The sequence below is a fragment of the Anomalospiza imberbis genome, chromosome 8 (assembly GCF_031753505.1).
Source record: "Anomalospiza imberbis isolate Cuckoo-Finch-1a 21T00152 chromosome 8, ASM3175350v1, whole genome shotgun sequence".
NCBI lineage: Eukaryota > Metazoa > Chordata > Aves > Passeriformes > Viduidae > Anomalospiza > Anomalospiza imberbis.
The window spans coordinates 24,015,115-24,042,616 of NC_089688.1; the positions used below are offsets into that span (position 1 = coordinate 24,015,115).

At 38.3% G+C, this 27,502-nt stretch overlaps 1 protein-coding gene across 5 annotated transcripts in view; it reads left to right on the forward strand.

Moving 5' to 3' along the window:
* The window catches only part of CFAP58 (cilia and flagella associated protein 58), a 57,602-nt gene that overhangs the window by 17,749 nt on the left and 12,351 nt on the right, over positions 1 to 27,502 (forward strand). For 2 of the 5 annotated variants that reach the window (XR_011001477.1, XM_068198002.1), the window contains exons 10-15: positions 3,893 to 4,054; positions 6,847 to 6,993; positions 10,346 to 10,486; positions 10,839 to 11,062; positions 13,086 to 13,197; positions 15,374 to 15,478. Coding sequence is in view for 4 of the 5 variants with exons in the window: in XM_068198002.1 (XP_068054103.1) it covers positions 3,893 to 4,054; positions 6,847 to 6,993; positions 10,346 to 10,486; positions 10,839 to 11,062; positions 13,086 to 13,197; positions 15,374 to 15,478 (891 nt within the window). In the remaining variant the exon portion in view is untranslated. Of the gene's footprint in view, positions 1 to 3,892; positions 4,055 to 6,846; positions 6,994 to 10,345; positions 10,487 to 10,838; positions 11,063 to 12,290; positions 12,436 to 13,085; positions 13,198 to 15,373; positions 15,479 to 15,609; positions 15,685 to 16,850; positions 16,899 to 27,502 lie in introns of those variants that run through there. The other 3 variants (XM_068198004.1, XM_068198003.1, XM_068198005.1) reach the window with 3 other exon arrangements.

Genomic DNA, 27,502 nt, shown 5'->3' on the forward strand with positions numbered 1-27,502 from the left:
ATCACATTGGAGAGCCCTCCAAGGAGCTCATTGATTTACTGGGATTAGCTTCCAAGAAGTTTCAACTCAAATGTTATTTGCTATCTTTTCACAGTAAAATTATCCTTCCAACTTCATTTGACCAGGGGTTTTTAAATCATTTTCTCCATTGCCTAGAATACCTTTTGTCATTTCCTTGTAAATAATATTCCACAAAAGTGAAATTTGTCTTTGTTGCAAAGTCATATTTTGTTCTTTCCCTCATAGTGCATTTCTAACAGTGTAGATGAGTTAAGAACATTGTAAACTAGGGCCAGAGAGTAATTCATAACACTCAGAACTACAAGGCTCTTTCTTTTAATTCTATTTGGGGTTGCCATTAGTATTTTGAGGGTGAGAATGACAAATGTTTGTTTGCTTACTTTTTCTTTTTTTCCACTGCCACTTTGGGTGTAAATTTTCTATCATTTCTTATAAGGCAGAGAGTCAGTAAATGGCTTATGACACTTGAGCTGTTTATATAGTCATGCCTGCATTGTGCCTGCAACTTTCCAAAGGACTGGCAGGCTTCCTTGGCTCACCAAAGGGGCAGTTCCTGACTGCTTACAGGTGAAGAGCAGCAAGAACAGTTTTGAGCAGGAGAGTGAGACAGCAGTCTTGTCCTTCAAGTCCAAATGCAGGGTAGGAGGACATAGGATCAGGATTATTATGTAAATAGGTAATATTTAGGTTCACTGTTTGACCTATTCAGACTTGAGAAGCTGTGTCAAAACTACAGGAGTCATTTCACAGCCAGTGGGGAATGAGCTACTGATGGCAGTAAGGCTATGGCCAGTCAGTGCTCTTCTGTCACCTTTTGCCACCAACCTGGTTTTGCAGGAGGTTGCACCCCACCTTAAGAATTGCATCAGAGCTGGAAAAGAGCCAAACTCATCTAAGCCCAGAGATGTAGCTATTCTGGTTCTGAAAGCTTTCTGGCTATTTATAGCAGCATATACTCTACAGAGCTGCAGAATGCATCTTTCAAAGTCATCATTTGTAAGCACACAGTTTGTGGTAATTGGGAGTGGGGCTGTGGCCGAGCCCCATCTCCAGTGGGTACAGCTGTGAGAAGCAGGCGAGCAATATTGAAGGTAAAGAGCCATGGAGTGCCCAGGTGCACTGAAGTGACATGATGTTCCTCTGTATGGGTGGACGACTGAAGCCTTCTGAAGTGGTGTGGCGTTACTCTGTTTGGGCAAATGCTTAAAGCTTTCTGAAATTGTATGGTGTTACTCTGTGCATCATGCCCATCCTGACTGTGACAATTGTTTGTTATTAACAGATGAACAGTGTCAACAAAATTATATACACAACAGTAAAATATTTTTAGTGTGAGAGTTCATGTACGACTTCTTCTAACTATTGCCTTGGCTGATGGCTTTTTTTCAAGTCACTACCACTTGTTGGAAAGTCTTACTTCTAGATTAAGCAGTACAAGTAAGAAAAAACATCTGTTCCTTGCTCTTTGTTATGCAGCCTGTAATACTGAGTACAACTTTTAGCAGATTTTTTTTTCCGTTTTGAATTTAAATTCTCAAATTATGAAATGTTGGTTTCTCTGTGTAAGGTTTAGGCTGCTGAAAAGGAGGCAGAGGAGTATATCATTCAGTTCCATCTGAACTGCTCCCTGGCTGTGTTTTCTGAGGAGTCACAAAACCAGTCTTTAATATGTTGGTTCTTTTCAAATAAACCCTTTTAAAATATTGAGTTTGCAGTTAATGACCTATCCAGGAAAATGAAAAAAAAAATCCTTTTTTAAATTCACATAATCTTTTGGAAAACCCATTCTTCAATAGGCAGATCATTAAGGCCATGACAACTCTTCCTGGAGTGGTTAAAAATGGATAAGCAAATAAGGACAGCACCATTATTGGCATATTGAGTAGGTTTGTAGAACTACATAGGTAACAAGAAGTAGATGATAGTGAAGTGTACAAATAAAAAAGCTATGAGGATAGAGTAAAAACTATGAATACCAAATCCTTTTGCTTAGCTTTGGGCCCTCATTGCCAAATCTGAGACGTGTAGTGTGCCTATTGACTAAACAGGAATTGAGCATGCTGAGCCTCCCATGGGGCTGTGTTGTGAAACACTGCATGTATCTTTTCTGTATTTATAAGAGAGAATTATTTGGGTTTAATCATTCCTGAAAAAGCAAAATCAGCATCTTGCCTGTGAGCGCAACTCACAAAACTTTGCCCACAATCTTACTGCACTTATATTGTATCAGAAACAAGTTAAACACTTACAAATGCAGTGACCTACTTTCAAAACTTGCTCCAGCCTATAATCACCATAGTGCAGATAGAAAACATGCCTCACTGATTTCTTCCCTGTGCTATTACTATTGGCAGATTGTTTAAACAGCAAAGGAAAAGGCAGAAGTAGGTTATAAACTGGGATTGTATTTTTGTATTGCATTGTAAGCAGTTCCTGGGATCACCTGAAGTCAGCTACAATGTGCTGGAATTGTATTTCTGCTTCTGTAATAAAATTTTTGATATTTAGCTCTCCCCTATCTTCAAAGTTGGTTGGAGGTGTCTGGTGGAATACTTAATTATTTAAGTTCCTGTCCCATAGTTAGTCCTCCCCAAGGCTTTACTGCTGAGGAAGGGACAACTCTGTAAACTGCAAACTTTGCAGTTGTTGACTATTTGACATAGATATTGGTTTTCTTCTTCTCCTTTGACATACAAGCATGTATTTTAGCCCAAAACTCTACTTTCAAAAGTGGAGTCAGGAGAACAGGATATGAACTGCATTTGGACATTGACTACTCTCCTGGATTTGGTCCGTGTGATTCCTCAGCTTTTTTTTTAATGCCTAATTTTTTTTCCTGGCTTTAAGGATGGCATTGTTTTCTCCTCCTGGGTAGTGAACCTGGTAAACTGTGTTTTTGATGTGTGTGCTCCTTAGTATTGGTTTTTTTTTTTTATTTTTTTTTTTTAATTTAATGCTGAATTCTATATGAATGCTGTTTCCTCAAGCTCCTCAGTTTCCTCAGTTTTCAGCTTTGTGTAGCAGGAGAAAAATAAAAAATAAATAAAAAAAAATTAAATTAAAAAATATTAGAATCTCCTCATAATGATTAGCATCTATTTGTATTTTTGTAACATAGCAATTATTATGTGTTGTTTTGATAGTAACTGCTTAAGAAAGGCATCTGTAAAATATTGTGGTTTTGTTTATTGCTGCTGCATGTGATCATCTTCTTTCTATAGTCTACAATACTCTATTCTCCTTAGGTAATCTTCACATAATTATTTCTAATCTTTCATAGAAGCAACTAATGGTGATTACCTACTTATTTAGACCAAGTGTAAGTTACATTAACTGACTTTCTTTTTATAGTAATTCTATCTGAACAGTTTGTAATCATCAACTCTGTGGTCACCTGTTGGTTAAAAAAATTGGGTTGTTAGAATGTAAGAGTACAAGCAGGGCTTCTGGAAAAACATGTATGTTAATTCATCTTATACAGCTGACATCCAAAACAACATCCAAAATCTAGATATGCTTCATAAATAAACTGAGTCTATTCTTGATGGAAACTGTTTATGTTGATTTTATTGCACCCACTCTGTGGCAATATTTTCTTTCAGTAACTTGTTGTTAAATTAAATATATGCACCTCTATAAGTTTTAGTCTTGAGTGAAACCTAGGTATCAGATTAAAATACAATTTTGTCCCAGATAAGTAAGTCAGAAAGGTTAAACTTGTATTTGGACTGGAACAATTTTCAGTTGTAGTTAAAACTGCTTATCACAGGGATTTGAACTTCTCATTTTCAAATCACAAACTTTGTCCCGTCTTCTAATCTTGTGAGGATGGTTTAATCATGTTAATTTCTTTCCTTTCCTTTTGCTCCAGGTCCTCAATCACATGAAAGATCTTGAAATGCATCAAATTCAGATCTGCAACTATGAGAAGGAAATAGAAATGCAAGCGATTAAATTAAAACAGCAACAAAACCTTTGTGAAACTCTGAGAACAGAGAGGACCCGGTATAGTAAAAATCTGATTGAAGCTAAGGTAGGAGGATACATTTTCCTTGTGCTTCTCTCGCTGCTCTTGTTTTTTTCCTGATTTAATTTTAATTTGTTAAAGAGAAGGTCAGTGGATCAATGGCAGAAGTGGTTTCTTCATTCCTGTGGGCTTTGGGGAAATGAATATTTTAGGTCCCTAAAGTTTTATCTGCACCATTTGTATTTGGACTGGAAATAGGAGTCCTCAGTCATCATGTGGAAATATCCCTGCTTCAAACCATGCATAAAATCATGGTACACTGGAGCCACAGAATCATAAAGCCATCCTGCTTCCAGTCTGTTTTATCCCTTTAGGAGTTGTATGCATGTATGTGAAATAGGGTATAAGGGAAATAAGATTGCCTCCTTAGCCCTGAATGAGTATGCCCATTACTGTGAATAATGACTTAGGAAGCAGAGAAACACTTTCCCTGCTGAAGTGGAATTTTCTGACAAGAACCAAATGCTTCTACCTTGTTTCTTTCACAGAGTGTCATTTTCCTCAGGAGATGATTCTTTCCATTCATATCTCCTCGATGGGCATGTCACTAACAATACTAGAAGAAGAGAACAGAGCACTTAAGGATATATTCTGTTATTCTGATGTAAAGCTCTAAAATACTACACAAATCCTGTTGTAATTGGCAAATATTGGGACCCTGGATAGCTGCCATTTTAAGCCTTGGGTTATTTCCAAATAAGTATTTATGACATAAACATGTATAGTAAATTACAAATTTATACTTAGGTTGGAATAGGTAGGTATTTTGTTTGAGAAGCACATGGAAATGTATTGTCAAAGTTCCTAATAAGCTGTGAGCTGAATTCTATGAGGAATGCACCATTTTGCTATTTATGTGGGATGCTTTACTTGACCTTAGTCAGCCTCTCATCTGGTGGATTCAGTGTTGGGATTCTTGCTGCTCCCAAACAATCTGTCAGGAAAAATAAGGTCGAAAAATCACAATGCTGAATTTTCCTAGTTATTTTTATTTTAAAACACACTAAATAAATTTGGTTATTTATAAAGAATGGTGAATTAGAAAATGGAGCAGCCTTTTGGTCTTTGGGTTTTGAATGTTATATGGTGGTAACACTACGCTGTTCACAGTTCCATTTGTTGGAGGCCAATATTTAGACTTTAATAGCTTACTTGTCATACTACTAAACTCTTTTAGTAAGTCCTGTGTGAGAAAATAGCTGACCCCAAAAGATCTTTTGGCCAAGCTAGTGTTACGTTTAGCAATGAGAAAAATAGCTATTCAATGTTCAATAACAGGTCAGCCAGTCATGAAAGAAAAAAAAAACATAAAAGATGGTTGTTTTAAACATTATGACAACTTCTTTCTCGTTTTGGGAAGTAAAATTTGCATAAGCTTGTTTAGATAAAGCTGGATGTAAATATTTTTGGATTGCTTAATGTGAAATGATCATATGCCCACCTTGCCAGTGGTCTCCAGAGTACCATAATATTCAAGTCATTAAAATGGAAAAGGCATCCTGGCAGGCTGTTAATATGATATAAATATCTGATGCTTTCATCCTGAGGCTTTCTTTTGGTGTTAGGAATTCATTTATTTATGCAAATTGGTTAGGAGACCAGTTTGCAAAATTGTGTGTTCTGACTGTTTGGCATTAAGTAAAGAATTAAGAATGTATTTGGGTGTGTCTGGGCTCTATATGCTAAATCTGTCATCTTTTACAAGACCAAAGAGATTTATAGGCTGTGTACCAAAGACAGCTTTTTATAACTTTTGCTTTCATGGAAGTGGCTGAATGTGCAAACAGCTTGGCCTAGTGACATGTTACTACTAATCAGCCCTTTCTCTGTGCTGCTTGGGTGAAGATTGCCATGACTCAAGATCTTGCTTAGCTACATTAAGCACTTCATGCAGGTAAAAATCCCTCATTTGTCAAGTAAATCTACACCTATGGTGGATAGTGCTGAAGGAGCTTTAAGCTACCCTGGTTTGGCGCTGGAAGAGGAGAGAGATTATGATGTCTTCTCTGTGAGGTGGTAGGTTCCAGCAGAGGAGTAATAGCCTCTAAAGCTACTTTCATTACACCAGAAGAACAGATCTGTCTAATCATTGACTCTGTTAGCTTCCATTTCATGGCATAACATGTGCTGTCACTGTGCTGAGCTGAAATGCTAATTTTGTACTCACCCCTTTGTGCTGTGAGTAGAAGTACTCCTACTGACCGGATCTCTCTTCAGTGCTACCAGCCTTTTAGCTCTGTGTTCGAGCTTAAAGTCTGTGCTAAATATTTTCACAGAGCCTTCTCAAGCACTGAGCCCTCTTTTGAACTTTGCACCTCTGTGCAAACTAGCATATATTGATATCTTACTGAGGGCTATGTTTGTTTGCACAAAATGAGCTTCTCTCCAAAGATTTGTGCCCAACTATGCATGACCTTATTGGAAAAGCATGTTATTAGAAGTATGAAAACAGATGGATATGATCAGAATCTTAGTGATTTGGATTGACTGCTAGTTCTTATAGTGTGTCCAGTACTTTAAATTAAATGTCTTATTAAACTCATGATTGATGGTCATTATTTTTGTCAGTGTATCTTTTAAAGCTTTTTTTATTGCAATGTCATGCTAGCTTAAAAATTTGTTGTTTAATGAAACTGTTTATTTCTGTTGGATTAAAAATTGACGTCTTGTAGTAGGTACAACAGATCTACTTTCACGCACCATAGCTACATTTTCCAACATCTAAACAGCCTGAACCCCGCATCAAAAACACCCTCTTGCTTTAACCCTCTCTGTGATCACGCTTCCTATTCTATTAGGATGAGATAGCAGAAATGATGATGAAACTGAAAACTTCCACACATCAGGTGGATCAGCTGAAAGAGGAGATCAAAGAAAAGGATATAGCCCTTGAGAAGGCACATGTGGAATTCCAGCAGTCAGAGGATGAGAGAGAGTCGATGAAAGTAAGACCCTTGACACAGATACTTTCTTGTAAAGGGTGAACTCCATGATTTCCCAGACTGCCTTGTGTTCTGACCTGTGGTAGTTGTTTTGCTGTATTTTAATAAACTATTCTGTACTTGAAACACAAGATCTCAGCACCCTTTGGAGATGCTCGTTGCAGAAATCTGTGTATCTGACAAATTTAATCTTTGCCTAGAATTATAATTGTAATAAAAGAGTCCTGAATTGTCTGTTGGAAGCTTTAAATCAATTGGTGACTGAACATGTTTTACTAAAAAGTTCCGTTTTAATTGCAGAAGTGTTGGTTTTGTGGATAAACTGATTCTAGCAAACTTTTTAATGCAGACCCTTATAACTCAACTTTTTATTTTTAAGAACTTTTTTCTTTCTACTGTTTTTAAGTGCAAACCACATTATATTGCACAATGTTGTGTTTCTATGTAACTAGCAAGCATTAGTCTTTTGGGAGTTAGGCAATGCCTTTTTGTAGGTCCCTCTGCACAGAAAGTTATTGTAATATTGTGGTATAAAGCAGAAAGATTCTGTCTTAAATCAAAGGAATTCTAAGCTTGATGCTCGGGTCCTTCTCAGTGCTGCTGCAGCCCATCCTTAGATAAGCTATTAGATTTGTGGTGGTATCTCAACCCAATTTGCTGTACTCTGAAAAGATTTATGGAGTTGTGTTCACAGGGGTTTATTTTTAATCTTCACTAAGCACTAAGGAAAAAAACCCAGTAAAAATGCAAACAATAACCTCCCCAAAAAAAAGTTCCCTGTCACTTTTCCCAATGTTTTCTTTTGTCAGTTTATTGCTTTGCTGCAATGACTTCTTGCATTTTCAGCCTCTCTCAGCACATAGTTATGACAAGATGTCAATAGGGCTTTGTAAAAGGGTGATGAGTTTGTATTCTTGTACCTCATCTGTCTCAGAGATGTTCTATCAGTGATGAGAAGTCAAACAGCATCTCATTCCCTGTGTGCAGCTTTCTGCCTTAACTAGTCCTCAATTCTGTCTCATCACCTCAGAATTCTCTGCCATTTATTTGACAAACATATGATTGCTGCATGGTTTACCCACTCAATTATTCACCAGCAGGTTTGTCCATACACTGACATGACATTACTGACTTGCATCAGGGCTCTGTGGTCTTCTACCTGAGTGTCACTGCTGAGTACTAAACCAGAAGAGAGTTCAGAGGCAGCTGATTGTCACAGGCACAAAAGAACCCAATTATTTGTGTTGCAAGCCAGCATGAATTCATCCTGTTTGCACTGATGTGAAGGAAGTAAGAAAGCTGTTCCTGGGAAATAAGTTTAAAGAATGTGCTGAATCATGGAGGACTGGGATTCATAGGAACAAGGTTATGCAGACATGCTCACCTCAGAGTATAAAGACCTTCAAAATGTGTAATCATGGTAAATGCAAGCTCTGTTAAAGTCAGTACAATGCCATCTTTTCTCTTCAGTTTGCCTTCATGCAGGGCAGCAGGTTAGAGTTATTAGACAAAGGATCTGAATATTGAAAAAAATTGTGTCTGTGGCCCTTGAGGTTGCAGCTGCTGGCAAGTCAAGTGATTTGTATAATTTTGTCGATATTTATGCATATTTTTTCTGGAAATCTGAATATAAAATCTGACTTGTTATTTCAGCATTCTGTGTTCAGTTCCAGTTACAACTTTTGTAAAACTCCTGCTTTCTTCCCACCTCTAGTATAGCATATCAATAAAAGTATCACTTGCACTAATATTTCAGAATCTAAACAAGAATTTAGTTTGAGTTTGGTTTGAAATATTGGTATAGGTCCCATATATGTTATTTTTTCTTGCTGACTGTTCTTCAGTTCTTACAAGTTCTCTGAACTGACTTCAGGTGAGCTGTGCTGATTTACAGCAGTTTCAGACATGACCATTTTTCTGCTTGCACAGTGACTGTGTTTATTAATTTCCTTTCTCTTACCTGATGTACACAGACCCTCATACTGTGGTTCTGGGCATATTTAATCTAACTAAAAATCCTTGTGTGGCTTTAAGTATTTATGTTCCTTACTATACAAGGCAGTTCAGATTTATTTTAACTGAGTGTGTTCCAGTGAGATTTGTTTATATGAATGTTTGCTGACCACATCTAATGCCACTTCTTGTTTACAAATCATATTTTTCTGACATAAGGAGACCACAGAATTGTGATCTATTAAAAAAATAATATCCATCAATGCTGAACACAAGAGCAGTTTTACATTTGTGGGCAGCTTTTTGTACAGTGTTTATTGCATTTCAGGATGAAGTGACTTGCATTTTTATTCAGCTGATGAATTCTGTTGAATATCTGACACTGACTAAGAGAGCTATGTCTTACACATGTAGGAAAATGAGAATTTTATTAAAGAAAATAAGAATGGAGCAAGCTATTTCATTATGATGATGGAACTGTTTGTCTTAAATCGATGTTTTTGCAGGTGCACCCTTCATCATAGCCGCATTCTTTCAGCATTGGGTGATGCTTATTTTGAACATCATTCTGTATAAGGGTCAGAACTGTGGCAAAGTCTTTGAGTTGAGGCTTGAAAGTTTTCATAGCTATGAAAATTAATTGTTGTCGGCTAGATCCACCTTGGCTCTAATTGCCTAGCAGTGATAAAAACTTCCAATAATCCAGGAAGACCCTATTAGTTTTTATCTACATACATGCCTTAAATTGAAGATTTTGTGACAGAGGGATAGAATGACTGGGCAGATTCCAGGGTTAGTTTGTGTTGGTGCTGTGCAGTTGCTGTAGCAGTGCATTGTTCCTCCTTGCTTAGGGACAGCTCTCTTTTCACAGTCTTCCTCATTTACACATCCACTAAACAAAGTGCTGTGGCTCTTAAATCTTGCTCTTCCCTTCCTGGTTGTCACCAATTTTTTTTATTCCAGTCTGAAGCCTTTCTTGAGTTGATGCTGCTTTGTATTATGCAGCAGAGATTGTTGCCCTTTTCAGTAAGGTGAACTGTTCCTTCTCACATCCCAGACTGACTGTGAATAACAACTCCATTGAAAAGCTTTCTAAATATGTGCTGTATAATTAAAAAAAGACATCCCTGAATTACAACCTGAACCATTGTCATAGATAAAAATACTTCCAAATTTCTATTGTGTATAAGACAATTATATTAAAATAGTATTTGCTGTATTTCTGTATGGGTCTTCATGCTTGCTTATCTTGGTGATTAGTTCTCAAAAACTAACAAAATGTGTACCTCTCAGGATGGTAAAATAATGTATGAAATATTTATAAGTAACTCTTAATTGTAGGTTTCTATAATGGGAAGTTATTAATTAACAGCTGCTCACCTATATTTTTTATCTCCATCAGGCTGAACTGCTAAAGATGACAATACAGGCTCAGGAAGCCAAAGCCTATATTAAAAATCAGGAGGCAGAAGAGAAAAAACTCCTAAAAATCATTGCTGAAGCTGATGCAGAGAGGCTGAAGCAGAAGAAGGAATTTGACAAGGTTGGAATCCCTAATTTGAGTTTTCAAATACCCTGCATTCTGTTCCCTCATTTGTCCAGTGTATTTTTAAGATGAAGATTCTTAGCTACTGTGAATGTGGGAGTACTAAAGCTTTATAATGCCATTAAAACCAAAATTTTAAGATCCTGAAGTGAACAAAATCTGTAGTTTGTACTATTCAGGTGACTGAACCCTTATAGGGGAAATTATTAGGTTCTTGCTATATTTCTTGAATTAATAACAATGACAGCTCTTAACGCCCATGATGTGGACTGATGAAGTATAGTCATGTTACTCTGGGATTGTGTGAAGGAAGTGTGAGTGAGTTTATGGCTCTGCCCCATGCCCACAGGTGCTCTGTGAGAGACGTGCCCTGGGGACCCAGCTTATTCGCCGCAATGACGAGGTGGCGCTGCTCTATGAGAAGATAAAAATCCAGCAGGCCATCTTAAACAGGGGCGAGAGCGAGTACCGGCAGAGGGTGGAAGACATGCGGATTCTCAAGCTGGAGATCAAAAAACTTCGGCGTCAGAAGGGAATACTTGGCAAGAGTGTGTCTAATGTGCAGGAGCTCAGGTAGGAAACTCAGTGGAATACATTTCCATAGTGACTGCAGCCATGATTTTGTGTTTGAGACAGAAAATATGGTTTATGCGTAGTAAAGACTTGTATCAGCCTAGGAGAAGGGGTTTGTTTGGTTTGACCTCAAACACAGACTGGATTAAATTCATGAAACAACTTACCAACAATTAGGAAAATTGAAATATAGTCATGAGGAAAGAAGAGGTCTTGGCCAAAGTTGAAATAGTTTCCGTATTTTCCCTTGTACTGTGAGTTACTGCCTACAGAATAAACCTGACAGCAGCAGAAAAGGTGTTCACAGTCCTACACAGAACTGTGAAGTGGTACAAGGCCTAGATTAGTGGAACTCCTTTTGGTTAAGCAATCCACGGAGTATGGGAGACACTTGGCGTATTCATAACAAAACCCTGTTTTCAGAGCTCTCTCCTTCCAGATATATATGCAGATCTTATGATCTCTGAGAAAGTTTTAGTTAAATTTTCATTGAAGGTTTTGTTTCTTTAAAAAAGCAATTTAATAGCCCAATCTGATTTATCTCCTCCTTCTACAGCTTAATGCTTCCTTTATTGGTTACCCCTCCTGTATTTGAGGTGTATTCTTTCCTGATGAGAAACTGTGGACGTATTCTAAGAATCAGTCTTGATTTGTAAGGAGTGGTAGTTATGTTTTTAGTAGATAACCATTGTACCATTTTGGTGTAGCTATCACAGTTTCACAGTTTTAAAGTAAAGGTGAGATCTTTACTTTATCAGTGTGATTCTGTGACTTTCAGCAGAACAAATTAACTTCAGTCCATGGTCAGTCCCATTGACTCTAGTGGAATTATGCCAGTTTGATTTGGTGAAACAGAAAGGAGAACTGGGCACACAGCATTAGCAATTGCAGTTTTCATCGAATGACTGCAGATAGGAATGGGATTTGAAGTTGCTGCCCAAATGCATTCAGCTGGAAGTCTGTTACTGTATTGAAACTCAGTGACGGTATTGAAGTGTAGTGTGCTGCATGCCATGATGGGTGGATCAATTCTTGCTAACTGCAGCAGCAGTCTCATACTTTAATGAAGTCCAAAACCATAATGAAAACTGCCTGTCAAAAAAATTCCATTTATCACTTGTGCTGCTAATTAGCTTTCCCGATTTGCCAATTGGAAATGGAAGGTTTTTTTCCCTGTTCCATAACCTTGTCCAACCTCACAGTTAAAAAAAGGCCTTTTTCTCTCTAGTGAGCTAAATGCAATTCTGAGCTTAGTAGGAAGAGATTCAGTGGTGGAGGAGGCACATCGCAATCTTTCACCCCTTTTGACATTGGAGAATTTAGAGGATCCCATCGCTAAAGTGATAAGGGTCAGATAATTACAAAATGTGCCTTTTTTTCCTGCCCTTAGACCCCCTATCCCCACCATAAAAGCCTAGTTGTCAAAGAATCTTGGTAGTGCTCAATTAATTTTAAATTCAGCAACAAGTCACCTCCGAAATTCCTTGAGGAGATGTAATAAAATAAATCAAAGTTCAGTTCTCTTAGGAACAGTGTCCATCATACTTAGGTCCTAGAGTGTGTTTTATTTAATGGATTGTGTGAGCTGTGTAGGTTTAAAACCTTTCAAACACAAGCTGTTAGATTCAACACAGGGTAACTGGATATGACCCATGACTGATTTTTAGGTTTATGAACTAACTGTCCTTCTGGCCTTAATGTACATGGGAAGATGTGAAGAGTGAGATCCAGTAGTCTGTGGAGTAGATTCCCTGGGAGACTATTTTCTGAGCCATTCTTAATGAAGCAAGTAAAGAGGTCCAAGTGTGTTATTTTATGGTTCCACCTGTTTAGTGGTATCACGTTGATACATTTTGCCACCACAGTATTGCTGCAGTGGCAGAGTGCCTCTGTGCTTTCCATGTAGTGCTTCCCATGCACCATAGTGCATGGGAGAGTGATTTGTTAATGTTCACATTAGTGCCTTGGTCACATTGAAGTATTTTTGATGTGTTTTTTCTTTTTATTTTATGCTGGTCTTCAGATGGGAGTTTAATCATATGCAGAAGGAGCTGTTAAGGGAACAGACTCGGTGCAAAATTTTGGAAGAAGAACTGCAGAAGCCCTTGCAAGTTCACAGATGGAGAAAATTAGAGGTGATGTGTGAGGATTTTGTGTTTCCAAAGCCCCTATTATCACATCAGTGACCCAGCAAAAGCCTATTTCATTTACTGTTATGCAAATGATGTGGAGGGACTGGGAGACTGAAATTTCCATAGTACCAATGGAATCCTTACCTGCTGAATGCTTTCCTTGCACAATGCAATCAGTGTTATTTTTGTGTCGCTTTCTCAATGAAAAATTGCAGGAGGATTTGTAAAGAGACAGTGAAGTGCTAAAGGGAATAAGAATGCATTAGATGAATTCAGAAGGAGGTGATTCCTTAACGTGGATGGTGAGAAATAAGATGATAGGGGAAAGATACAATCCTATCCTCCCCGAGCAGGGAGATGTATATGGGAAGAAAGGCTAATAGAATAGGTAGACTGGAGAATGGGCATTACATCTGAAAAAAAAACCAGAATGAGTCTTTCACTTAAACAGTGGTGGACTCCCAAAGATAGTCATTCCAGGTAATGTGAGTTCAGCTGCTTTACATAAACAGCAAATCTAAGTTTTCACATGATTTGAACCTGCCAAGTGAAGGGGAAAAATAAAAAATCCATCAAGCATAGACCAAATAAATATATGAACATCAGTTGGCATCACTGGATATTTCTGATGTAAGTCAGTGCCATCTGAGATTCCTCAGTTGCATGCATCTCTGATCTGATGCCAGCCTGGGTTGCTTAGCTTCTCTAATACTGAGTGATAATGTGCTCTGTCCCTGCAGAAGCAGAGCTGAATATTTTGAATGTGCTTACTAGCATGATAGTGAAATTTTGATCTTTCCATGCTGAGCTTAAACTTGCATGGTGTGATTAGCTTTTCTCATGGAAGGGAGATATAATGGAGGATGGTGAACTAGGTTGAACACATCTAGGTACAAACTCTAGCAGCACCTTGTAACAAAGATAAATCAGGCCAGTCAAAACATCCGGTGATGGGAAAATGAATGTATGAAGAGACTGGAAATGGGAAATCATGTCTTTGCATTCTAGGTAACTGGTTTGTATTTGGAACACAGAAAGGCCAGCAGATGGCAAGATCCACATGAAATAATCCTGATGGGGTTTTGGTTCAATTCCTAATGAACAAACACTTTCACATCACTACAGTAGTCACAAATTGGCACCATGCTTGGGCAGTGCTATAAAAAAATCAAGGACTGAGTGGATCATGAAGACTGGTCTACTTTTTAGCCTGGTTTCTCAGGAAATGATGTGTTGTGAGCACTGCATGTGTATCTGTGTCAGTGTCCTAGTTATGCTTGAATTGGTTAGTCAGTTTAGAGAAAATCAGACAAAATATTAAGAGCAATGAGATACCAAGTTCTTTATAAGCTCAAGCAAATATAAGAGGGCAGGACTTTATTGGAGCCTTTACTGCAGTGTGAGTTTAATCCTTATGAGACACCCCATGAGAGAGGAAAAACCAGACGTGAAAGAGGTGTTACAAGTCCCTGAGTGAGGAAAACTTACAGTCAGAGTTTGCCCTTCATTGAAAGATCCAACAAAAAGACACAAAGTACTGGGAAAGTAAGCTGCACTGGCTCCTCCTCACAGAATTATTTCTTTGCTCCTTAGAGCATTCTCTAGATTCAATCTATGCCAAAAGAATGAAAAGGGAGGGATGGAGAGACAGACATCTACTAGCTCCTGGTCTTACGGGCTGTGTAGGTAGAGGGCAACAGTACAGTGCAAACAATCTGTCAGCATTTCAAGTGTTTAATTCTCTGAAGAATGGGATTTCACATGTATGGACACTTTAGAACCCCATAATAATTCATCAGTGTACCCCCCAAATTTGTTGCTCTTAAGTTCTCCACCTGTTTCAAGACTAAATTGCAGTTAGTCTTTTTTATTTTTTTATAGAAAGATCTTCTCCTTAGAAACTAAGTTGGCACTGTTTATAGTTCTTGAACAGCAGGAGGTACTTGCACTGCTCTTAATTTGTCAGTGGACAGTTCCAGTTGCTGCTAGTGCTACATTAAGTTTCAGGACTGCTTGTATACATGCAATTAAAAAAAAGCCAAAAAACGGAATGCGTCCTCCCCTAGCGCCCCTTTTGTAATTGTTACTTTTGAACACTGAGATATTATGGTTTTCATTTGCAAAAAAGAAATAGTATCTTGTTATGTATAATTTTTGGGACTCCTTTGCTCTTTCCTAGGCCAGTGACCCCACTACCTATGAGCTGATTCTGAAAGTACAGAGACTACAGAAGCGACTTATCAGCAAGACAGGTGAAGTGATAGAGAAAGAATTTCTCCTTCAGGTACTGCAGCATCATTATTTTGTTGCATCTCATTAATATATTTGATTTACTCTGCATTCTCTGTCTACTGACATGTGCTTCCTGAATGTTATTTATATGCAGACTTTGGATTTCTTTTGCATGCCCTTTAGGTAGCTTTAGATGGCAGCACTGACTCACTGGAAGAGAACAAAAAGCATCAGATTAGTTGATTTTTATATTCTGGTTACTGATACCTGGTCAGCTCTGTAAAATACCATTAAAGGTTGGCTTTAGTTTATTCATGTCATAGATTAGTCTTCAGGTCAGTCTTAGACTTTTGGAAAGGTTTTTCTCTGCCATTTTAAACAAGTATGCTATGACCAGAACATGAAGGAAAATTCCTGATTAATTCCATTTGTGCTTAGCTTGGCTTTTGGCAGGAGGAATCCTAGAGTTTGTGTGATTTAGATATGCTGCTGTCTGGGGCATGTTTGATTTCAAGGTTTTTGGGCTGAACTTTGCAAAAAAAAAAAAAAATTTGTGACAGTTTATCTTTTTTGAAACTGTATCAGATGTCCCTTAACCCCAGTGATAACAGTCAGATTTATGCTGTAGAATGAAGAAAAGACTGTATTCCTGTAGTGCAAATGTTGCTACCAAATATATCAGAGAAGGACTCCAGAGAGTCCTGGCTTTAACCAGAGGTGTTCATCTGGTCTCTCTGGTGATTGTAGGGCTAGCTACAGATTACCAGCTCTAGGTGTGATTTTTGCATCTTAAATACCCTAATAGTCTTGATGCCTGTGTTGGATATCACTCACTGGAGAGTAAAATGTGACCTGAATCTCCCTCTGTCTTGAGAAGAAGCTCTGCAGATCTTATCAAAACAGGGTTTGTCTCTATTTATTGTTTCATGGGAAAACATTGATCTGAAATTTCATTTGAATGTAATTTATAGTGTATTATTCCTCTGCTTGGAAAAATGTGATCTTTGCTGCATAGCACTAAAATGCTGTCAGTGAAATAGTTAGCTTAAAATGTAGCAAAAATAGCTCCAAATTTACTGTGCTTTACACATGCACAAAACAAATTCTGTTAGATTTTAGAGAGTCTCTATTGCATATCTGGCCATATCCTTAGTATGCTTCCATTTTGCTATTATTTTCAGCTGAAGAACTGAGATATAGAGGTATTAAATTGCCTGCACAAGAAAATCTTTGAAATAGTAGGTATTGGACTTTACATTACTGTAGTAGCCATTGGTATAATCTTTCTGTCTCTGCAATGGTCCTTCTATGGCAACTCTATGATGTTTTTATTATTTTTCTAGATTTAAGATGGGGTTTGGCTATATAAAATCTAATTATTATAGCTAGAATTGCTAATGAGTTCCTTTGTGTTCTTAATTCAGGCACCAATTTCCTGTGTAACAATGCTGAAATGAAGGTTTCCCTTGGAGAAATAATAGCGAAGGCCAAAAATACTATGCTCCACATTGTGTTCAGGGATTTAACATCAATGTTTCTGAGCTCTTTTCTGTTTTTCCACAGTGTTTTGAGTCCTCCACGATGACTGAAAAAGGGCTCTTTCATAGCAGGGTGTGGGTATGAGGAGGTAGCCAGAGATGGAGGAAAACCCCCAGTTCGTTCCCTTGAAGGGCTCTAAGTGCTGCTGGGTAGCTCACTGGCACAATTATCACAAATTAAGGGTACTAGCAGAGCTGCTTCTGCTGAATGTCTGGATAACCTGGTACAAGGCATCTCATTATTCTTTGGACTGGTTGTCCATGGTATGATGACCTCTTTTGTAAAGTCATACCCTGATACTCAGCAAAACAAACCCCTCTCTGTAAGTTTACTAAACTGATGTTACCAAATTCCAGACTGCTGTGAAGGGGTGAAGGGGTGAGCCTAAGGAACACTTCCAGCAGAAGGAAATAAACAGAACAATAACATCAGTTTTCTGGAGAGACCTGAGTTTCACACACCAGGAGGGTGGCTTCACTAGATCACCTTCAGGGCAGTTTGAAAGATTTGAAGTGAAGTATTTGAAAGGATTTGATCCTGACTGAAGTTTAAAATTATGGGAAATAGCAGTAATTTAGCTCCAATTTCAAGATTTTTTTCTCCCTCCATATAATTTTTATGTTGAGAGAGTTCTACTCTCTTTCCTTTTTCTTTTATTTTTAAATCCTGGTAAACCCTTCATGCTTAAAGGCATTCAGTATCCTTTTAATATGGGTCTCTCCTGAAGTCAGCTCAGCTCAGTTCAGTCACTGCTCATTTCCCACTGCACTGGGGGAATTGCTGATGACTGGCCTGTGCCTACTTGGCAGAACATGCCCCATTCTCAGAGTTGGAGCCTGAAGACTGAGGGATAAAAACTTATTAGGTCAGAGAATCACTGCGATCCCTGTGTTATGTTTGCTTGCATAAGTCATACTTCTTCACTCCCAGTCATCTTCATTCACATCTTGCCCTGTAACAAGGGCATAGCCATTGAGTGTACCAGCTTTAAAATTATCTTAATCTCTTGCTTGCCATACCTAATCTTTGTTCATGTGTGTGGCCATCATGCTAGCAAATAGGATATTTGTTTAAGGTGAGCTTGTGTCTGTGTCTAATGTGCATATTATGTAGCATAAATTCCCTCACATTAAAGTGTGTTAATAAAATAGAGTACAAAAAACCTTGTGTGTTGAATACTGAATATTAAAAATACCTTTGGAGTATAGAAATAACCCATGTGAGGAAATGGTTGAGCCCAGTGTCAGCAACCTGCAGCTTGATTTGTAGGGTATTTACCCTGCTGCATACTCATGCAGAGCCGTAATGTTTTTATAAGGGAAAAACAATTCCATTTGTATTGTATGCACTGTAGCTCTGTCTTCTTTTTTCACTTTTTGGTAAATGGTCTTTCAAATAAAAGTGCAGGGAACAAGGTTTCAGCTGGATATATAAATGGAAATTTTCACTAAGTAAGGATCACATTATATAGATTCATGTAGAAAAGCATCTGCTTGCTTTACCTGCTCCTGATGTGCATTTGATCATATCCTTTTTATTAGCTTTTTCATTGTTTCTCACCTGTCATTTCTTTAAAACTGAGGCAGATGTAGAAGCAAGCTACAATCCATGCTACATGATTAAAAGAATGATTTATTGTGTTTCAGTCAGAAAATTTAGATTGCTGGCAATACAGGAAAAACCCAGCTTGACTCTAAAATCTCATGCAAAAATTCATCTTAATCTCTCTTAACTAGTCATCAAGGCACAATTTTTGGATCAGACGTATGCTGAGAGATGGTGAATATGCAGCCTGCTGAATGTTTGGTTTTGCTAGAACAGCTTTTCAGAGTTGAACATTTTAATAAAGGTGTAAAAAGATTTCCTATGTTAGAGAAATTACTGAAGTCTTTTCTTGTTTCTGATTTATCTGTTCTCTGTCACCACAGCATCTTGGGTTATAAGGTATCAGCTCTCATATACCAAGTAAATGTGGTCATCCTGGGATGCAGCTTTGAAGAGTAGATGCAAAGCAGGTGGTCATACTTTCTCTTTTAATTCAGGTATTCTCATAGTTGTGAACTTCTGTGCTAATGAAAAATGCTGTCTTAAAAATCAGATCCAAACCCAAGGTCTTGAATACTTTTGGTTAATAAAAATCCAGTGGTATTTTTTGCAAACATAGGAAATGTTATTTGAGGGATAGCCATTTTTCCTGTCTGAGTTGTTACCTTCCTTCTGAATTTGTGCAGTCAAGATAGAGGATGTTTTTGGTTCTTTTCTAAACTGTTGAGTAATATTGCAGGGCTTTGTGGAGCAATACGTTGTGTGTTATCCTGGAGATCTCACAGATGGGTGAAGGTCTTTGTGAACACGTGTGGGATGAATGACATGTTGTAAGGCCACAAGGAATAATTATTAATAAACAGGTGTGCTCTGCAAATCCTGACTGCAAAAATACAGTTGCTCACTTTGCATGTGGGGCAAATCCCTCACGTGACTGAAGCTCTGCTCTTCTGTGTGCTGAGCAGTGATGTGGTAAACTCGCAGTACAAAGTATTACCTTGTTAGGATTATGATTAATGTGGTTTTAGGAACTTATCCCATTGAAAGTGAATTATGAACTGCTTTATTTGTTTCAAATTTAGTTCTTTCTCTTCAGAGCGAACTCCTCTAATTTGATTTTATGTCTGACTGAGCAGAATTTTATTCAGCTGCATGTCTTGGAATGGATAAGAGCATTAAGATTCACATTATATGTCAGTTACCTCTTTTTGTCAGTCATCTCAGAAGATTGTTCATAAATGTAAATGTAATAGAAAGTGCAATCTAGATTATTTGTTCAGGGAGGCAAAGGCAAATGTCTTATTTAAGCCTTGCTTTTAGTAGTGAAAGCATTGTTTTTCTGTATGTGCGTATTGTTTGAAGTTGTGAGCAATGAAAGCCCAGGACTGGGCAGCCAGGATGTGATGCTGTGCTGGCTGTTTCTTGAGCTCATAGTTCAAAGAGTGCAGGGGCAAAAGGCATGATTAGCTCATGTATCTGACTCAGAGATTACAGCCAGATAGCACCCACATGTCCTTGCATTGAGCCAAGTTTTGAGCTAAGTTTCAATCCCTCCAGAGAACTGACTGTCCCAGTGACAGAGAGTAGGAGGAATTGAAGGGATGCTGCTGTCTCCAGCCCTGTTCCATTTCAGGTATTGTGAGATACAGGGAGGGGCGAGCGAGAGACTCTCTGTGACCTTGGGTAGGCTACTTAGCTTTTGCATGCCTCACATCAAGTAAAAAGGGAATAAAATAATTTCCATTCTTGTACTGCTGTGAGAATGAATATATTAGAGATATGACTCAATTCAGTAGCGAAACACTCAAAATAGGCAGATGTTTTATTTTATTTGTGCTAACTTGGTAGTAGAACTGTTCTATCCAGTTTGAGGTGCTCGTTGCTATAGTGTCTGAACATATACATAACCATCTTTATTTCTCAGAGCTGGTACTATAGTTTCATAAAGAAATCTGCTTTAGAACAGTGTGTTACCATGTGGGTTTTTGCAGGTTGGCAGCTATTAAAATCAAAGTTTTCTCTGAAGAAATGAAGGAGCTTGCTTCCCTGTATTTGTTATGCATTTCCCCCCATTCATTATATAATTTTATTATTTTTTTTTAATCTCGTGGGCTTTTTTCAGCCCACTTTATGGGAACCTAGTCCTTTTGAAAATAATTTCTTTCCCTAGCTTGGGAGTTTCATGAGGCATGCTTCTGCTAAGTTCTTCACTCCTCTCACAGTGCTCAAGTAGCTTCCACATAAGAGAAATGTGTGCTTAAATGCTGAGTAAGAGATTTTCTTATCAGACAACCTGCTAGGAAAAAGAAGAGAATTCTCTCCTATCCCCTACCTTTATTTTGGTATTAATAAGGTCCAGATGAGTTTTATCTCACATCTTCAAAATGGCTGAGATTTATTTTACCCTCTCAAATTTGGTGTTTATTTCTTTTTAGTGCCCAGTGTAGATTCTACTTGGATTTGAGAGTATAAACTACTTGCATGTTACAGGTAGGGTACAGAGTCCGAGCTGAGGATTTTTTGGATGAATTATCTATTTTCATAAAAAATAACTGCAATTCACTTCAGGGAACTAATGACTGTGGAATCCCTAAAAGTCTCTTTTGACCTGCCCATTATTGTTCCTCTGTCATCTTGTCTTTAGAGAGATTTCAGCAGAGGTAGCTTGGGATAGTGCTTTGTATGCACTGAAACTTACAGGTGAACTGCAAAATCCACTGCCAAAATGCAATCCTTTCTTTACTGCTTCTTTTTCATTTATATATGAAGTCAGCCTTTTGAAGGGATTTTCCATCCAAAAATGAAAAGGGAAATTTTCTTTTTAGCTTTTTATAGTGCAGTAGGACTTGGTGCTTTTCTATCTCTGCTTCCTGGAGGATTTTACTTCCTCTGGAAGCACTGGATTAATGCCCTATCTTGCAGCTCAAGCTAGCAGTTCTCTCAGCCCTCAATTAAAAGTGTGAGTATATTGAGCTCCAGGCCTTTTCTATGCTTAAAAGCCCCATTTCTACCAGCAAAAAAGTCACTTTTCTGATTTAGCTTATAGCAGCTCTTGAATGGCAGAATTGCCTGCCAGTAAAATTGCATCTCATTGCATAGGCAGTAGCTGGCATAAACAGATCAGCACAAAGGAATTGCACCACTAAGTGAACTGAAATTGGCCAGAGTAGTAAAAAACCACAAGAAAGAGCTCTTCAGGTATGTAAACAACAAGCAGAAATAGACATAAAATATTGGCCCACTGTTAAATAGGAGAAGTGAAATAGCAACAATGCTTTAAGAGAGTGAAGTTCAGCAAGGACAAGTGTAAGGTCTTAAAGCTGGAAAGTTCAGTCCAGGAGTGCCAGGCTGGGATCTATGTGGTTGGGGAGCAGCTCTCTGGAAAGGGACCTGGGCATCCTGGTGGACAACAAGCTCAATATGAGTGAACGTTCTGCTGCTGCAGCAAAGAAGGGCAACAGGGTGCTGGGTTATGTCAACAAGGGCATCACCAGCAGAGGTTATTCACCACTTGTCACGCCACACATAGAATACTGTGCTCAGTTTTGGTCCCTGCTATATAGAAAAGACAGGCAGGAGTGGGTCCAAAAGAAGGCCACAAAGATAAAGGATTGGAAAGCTTGCCGTAGGAGGAAAGTCTGAAACTACCGGATTTGTTTGGCTTTGACAAAACAAGGCTGAGGGGAGACCTCATAACCATGTTCCAGTATTGAAAGGGTGGTTAGAAAGAAGGTGGAGATTTTCTTTTTACAGGGAATCACATGGCAAAGATGGGGATAATAGGTTCAGGTTACTCCTGTGGAATTCTGACTGGACAGAAGAGGAAAGTTGTTAACAGTGAGAACATTTGGCAGGCATGGCAATAATCCCCTTGGGGAAGTGGTGCATTTCCTAACACTGGACATTTTTAGATCCATCTGGACAGGGTACTGGGCCATCTTGTCAAGATGGTGCTTTTGTTGAGAAAGGCTGGACCAGATGATCCTTTAGGTCCCCTTACAACCTTCTATTATATGATTCAGAGAATTAAAAGGTGTCAATTTAAGATCTAATCCCAAAGCCCTTGCAGGAGTGGTCCCATTAAAGGGACGGCAAATTTACTGTTTGCTCTCATATGTGGTCACCAATATAAGCAAATGAGAATGAAAGAAAGGTTGGACCATATAAATCTTGAGGTTTACTTCCAACATGGTATTATTCTATGATCCTGACTGAAAAATTTAAGCTGCCAAAACTTCTAGCCATTGATCAAATGGTTCCTGGGCAGGGTGGGAGGAGAAGGGCAGAAAAATGCTTTCCTGTCCTTATAAAAAACCTAAATGTTGCTATGTACCTTAAAGAAACAAGAGAGAAAACAGTACTGGGTGGAGTGTGAGGTTTGAGGTTATGGCTCCAGTTCTAAGTTGGTGGCTGGAATTTCAGGGGATTTGCATTGAAATAAAGAAATGGGAAATACCATAAAGACTCAGGCCTAACATTTACTTTTTGGCTTTCAGCTGGATATGAATCATAAAGAAAAAGTTTACTTCCCCAGTGTCATGCAGAATTAGGCGGATGTGTCAAAGGCACACAGTAAGAATAGCCTTGATTTAGACTCCAAAGACAAGCTCTGTTCTTTTTCCAAATGAAACAAATATGTGCCCATGAACTCTGGCTGCAACCCAGTTCTAACTTGTGATAGATAAAAAATATCTCATTACTAGCTCAATATTATGATGCATAACAGTCTATGGAATTAGTGCCATCAAAATAATTTCAGTCCAATACCTTGAAACTTATTTGAATTGGAATCTCCAGTGCAGAATGAAGTGACACATGGAGGTACTAATGCATCGTCACCCTTTAGAGCTACTCTTAGATTCTTTCTTTCTTGTGCCATTCTTTTATTTTCCTTTTGTTGTGTTTGAAAGGTTCATTGCTAAACTAGGACTTTGAGTGAGGATTTTAGCTTTGACTCTAAGTGGAGATGATTTGCATTTAATATTGGTTTTAAATTGAAGGATTAATGTCTTTCAGTGATTCTGTGCCTGGCATGATGATTTTTTCCATGCAATTAGAATATCTCTAGTGTCTTTTGTTCTGATGCTTGCTAATTTTTTCCCAATTAATTTAATTATTTAATTTTAAAAAAATTAATTGTGTAGCAAGCAGGGTTCAGTGAGTAGGGCAGAACCACTCACACTAAGCCAATTGTAGGATAATTGTGTTAAATCTTGGTGCAATTTACCACGGCTCACATGCAAGGAATCATATCTCAAAAACATTCAAGGTATGACTCACCTGTGTGAAGGTCTCTTGAGGGTCTACATATCTACCTGAAAGTTTTGTGTAAGCTTTAATATTTCAATAAATATTTGAGGAATGTTCAGTTCTTGCCCTAGCTCTCTTCAGAAAGGAGTTGATTTTGTATTTCTACTTATCTCCAATACACTTCTTGGTGCATTAGTTTATTTTAGACCTTCTAATCTCAGTCCATCTAGAATTAGAAGATGTTCTATGCTATTGAAATTTACAGCATGATAAACTGCTCTTAAAAACACACTGACATTTAGATTCCTTTCCTCCTCCCACATATGTTGCAATTCAAGTGGAAGAGAATAAAGTCTTCCCAGAAAAATAGCCTTTTTTTTGTTATGTTTGTTTAAACAGCGTTTTGAAAAAAATGGCTAGGAAGTATGCTGATCACTTTAATGTCACCAGGTGGAGATAATTGGCTGCTCTTTAGGGTGAGAAAATAATTTTCCAATAAAAATAGTGCAAATATTTCTGTCGCTGAGAAATGGGAAGCAAAGCAGATTACCTAGTGAGCAAACAAAATACTTTTGGTGAACAGTTTTCTTAGTGGAAGAGATAATTGTAATTGACTGTCTGTGAAACTACCCCGCCCTCATAAATAAAACAGATTTCCCATGATAAATGGTACTGGACAGAAGCAAGGTGCAAGTTTATTTGAGAAAATAACTTCTTGGGATCTGCACCATTTATTGTTCATCTAATGATGTTTTGGTCAGAAATATTCAGTTGTTATTTACAAAGCTGAGGAAGTTGCAAGCACAGTTAAAATCCCTTAGGGTTTATAGGTGGCAAGTATACATGAATGCTGAATCTATCTTACACGGTTTTTAAAATAATTGATATATTTACTTGAGTTTGAGCTTGAAGAGAACTCTGGAGGGTCATCAGATGTCATCCCTCCTCATCATTCAAGATTGTTTTAATTACACAAATACTATCCTTCATAGATGAATGTCAAACATAGTTTTGTGTTCTGCATTCTAATACATGTACTCCCAGTCATGAAGTTTAGCATGCCCAAAGAGGTTGTTGTCTTCAAGTACACTGTGGCTTATTGTGAGTTTTCTCCTACATTTGTAACCTCCTGCTGTAGTCCAGGCCTGCTATTTCTGAAATGCAGGGAGCAGGAGTACTGACACAGCCACCAGCATGGTGGTCCTGGGGGACTGGGAGACTGAGTTTCATTCCTGTGTGTCTTCAAGGAGTTTTAGTGAACTTTGGCAATTCACATAATAACTCCTTGTGTCCAGAACTCTTGTAGAATGAGAAGAGGATCACTGCCCTGGCTGGAAGCAGTTCTTCAGCATGTGTACAGTAAAGATTTAATACCATTCAGATACTGAAACAAGGATGCTGTATAAGAACCTAAGACACAGCACTGTCAGCTGTAATTTGCATCAGCAAAACAGAAACAGTGATCACCAAAGTGTTTCATTCAAATACATTATATTTGGTTTGAACCCAGAATCCTGACTGTGGATACCTTGTATCATTACACTGAAAATATTTTGTAAAATGACCCAGTCCTAAAGTTCTTAGTCAGAATTGCCCTTAACTTCAACATTAGTTTGCTAGAAAAAAAGCTTGGATAAAAAGTTTAGGAATTGTTCCAGTAAATAACAACTGAAAACAACCTTGTTTACTCCTCATTCCTGTGTTCAGCATGTATCTGAGAAGGAAATAAATCTGCTGTGCACCCCAGGGTAAAGTATATTAATCAACCAGTTATCTTGTTAAGGGAAAATAAATGACTTGCTGTGCTGACTGAATACACTGCAGCACACAGACTTTGCAGTGCTGTAGCAATCCGATACTGACTGTCAGCCATCCAGAATCTGCCAGAGAAGCTGAAATACTGCAGGAGTGCAGCAGCAGTGTAGCAATACATTCACAAGCCCATATTCTATAGGGTGGCCCAGAGCTAGAGGTACTTCTTTAGTATTCACCCTTTGGCAGGTGTTCTTGTGTTAAGATAAGGGCTGTTCTGCTCTACCCTCAGCAGCAAGATATGGACAATCTACAGCATCCCAGTCAGTGATGGATTATGATCTTGTATGACAGTTGTAACAACAGTAATACCCCCACAAAAAAAGTAATTCCATAGGAACAGACTAATTGTGTTTTATTCCAGTTCTCTTATTTTCATTCTTACTGTGAATGGTGCTGTTGTTGAGGGAACACAGGCAGAAAGATGCTGCAGCTGTTTTGCAGCTGTTAGAGAAAGGCAGGTAGAGTCACTGTGGCTGGTTGGGCTTTTTTAGAAGGCTGGCTTAAAATAGTACATAGGAGGACACAATCAGGGGTAGAAAGAACCCCATTTCTCCACTTTTCTCTTGAGACATCCAGAAATGTGCTGCTGAGGGTACAGGAGCCATGAACCTCAGTAGGGAGAGTCTGTGCCAAGTAGGGTGCATCAGTCAGCCAAGTGCTGCACCTCTTGGAGGCTCAGAGCTCAAGGCTTCCCATGCCTGTCTAAGCAGATACAGCTGTAATCTTAAACGGGGGATGGGACACTTGAGCACAGCAGTTGTCTTTACATGGACATTAGGATTCACTGTCTTTCCCCTTCCTTTAGTCCTGTTTCTGTTTCTTTGAATTTTAAGAAGCAGGCAAGGGGAGCTGAAACAGAACTCCTTGAAGAATAGCAGAGGCTCAGCTCTAGTTACAGTGAGTTTGAAGGAAGCCATGCATTAAAACATTCATGATTTCAGAATTGCTGTGTGTGTTTCTTAGATGTACTGTTATTTCTTAATAGGTTCCAAAGTGTAACAGGAGACTAGTCTTTCTTCCCTGAGGTACTTGACTTATGCAGGGGAACTCTGCTGTCCTGTCAAAAAGATGTATGTAGGCTTTACTGCCTTGTTAGGCAAGGGATTGTAGATTTAAGTGGTGGCTTGACTTTGAGGCAGCTGTTCAGAGGCAGCAATTCCAGAACACCAAAGGACTTGAAGCAAAGTGCTCTCATCTTTCAGGGAAATCTAAAGATCTAAGTCAAGCAGGTAACTAAAGAGATGTAGTAGCCTAACTTAAAAATAGATATTTTTAGAAGGAGCTCTGCAATCTCTCGTGACCCTTTGAGGTCATCTGTAAGATCAGTCTGAAGTGAGAAGAGAAGCTAGGTCTACTGGGAATTCTCACCCCAAGCTGTCACCTGCAGGAACAGCTAATCATTATCAACAGAGCTGTGGTAATTCTTTGATTCATCTAAAATTTTAAAAATCTAAATGGCTATTGAATAGCTGAAATACATGCCATTACACTGACATTAAAATACACAGGTTTTTAAGTCAAATACTCTAGATCTGAAGAAGAGACTTAATTTGGGTTTTTTTTCTTAGAACCCTGCATAATGAAATTATTATACAGTGAAAGGTTCCCTATCATTTGCTTTGTAGACTTATTCACTTAGAATATTTAGAAACCTTGTTGATAAGATTTGTATCAACCTCTGATCTCCTCCAGGTCACTTTAAGACAAACTGCTACTAGAATGCAAAACAAAAATTTGTTTAGAGCTCTCTTCATCCCAGCTGTCAAGCTGCAGGCACTGTGAAAATAGTTGGAATATTTACATCAACCCACTTCATGTCAGGGGTCATTCTCACCTTCAAGGAACAGCTCACTTTCATGTGTATATGTGTGTATATTTCTGCTCACACATATAGAATAGGAGATAATTATTGATAATCTTCTGCAAT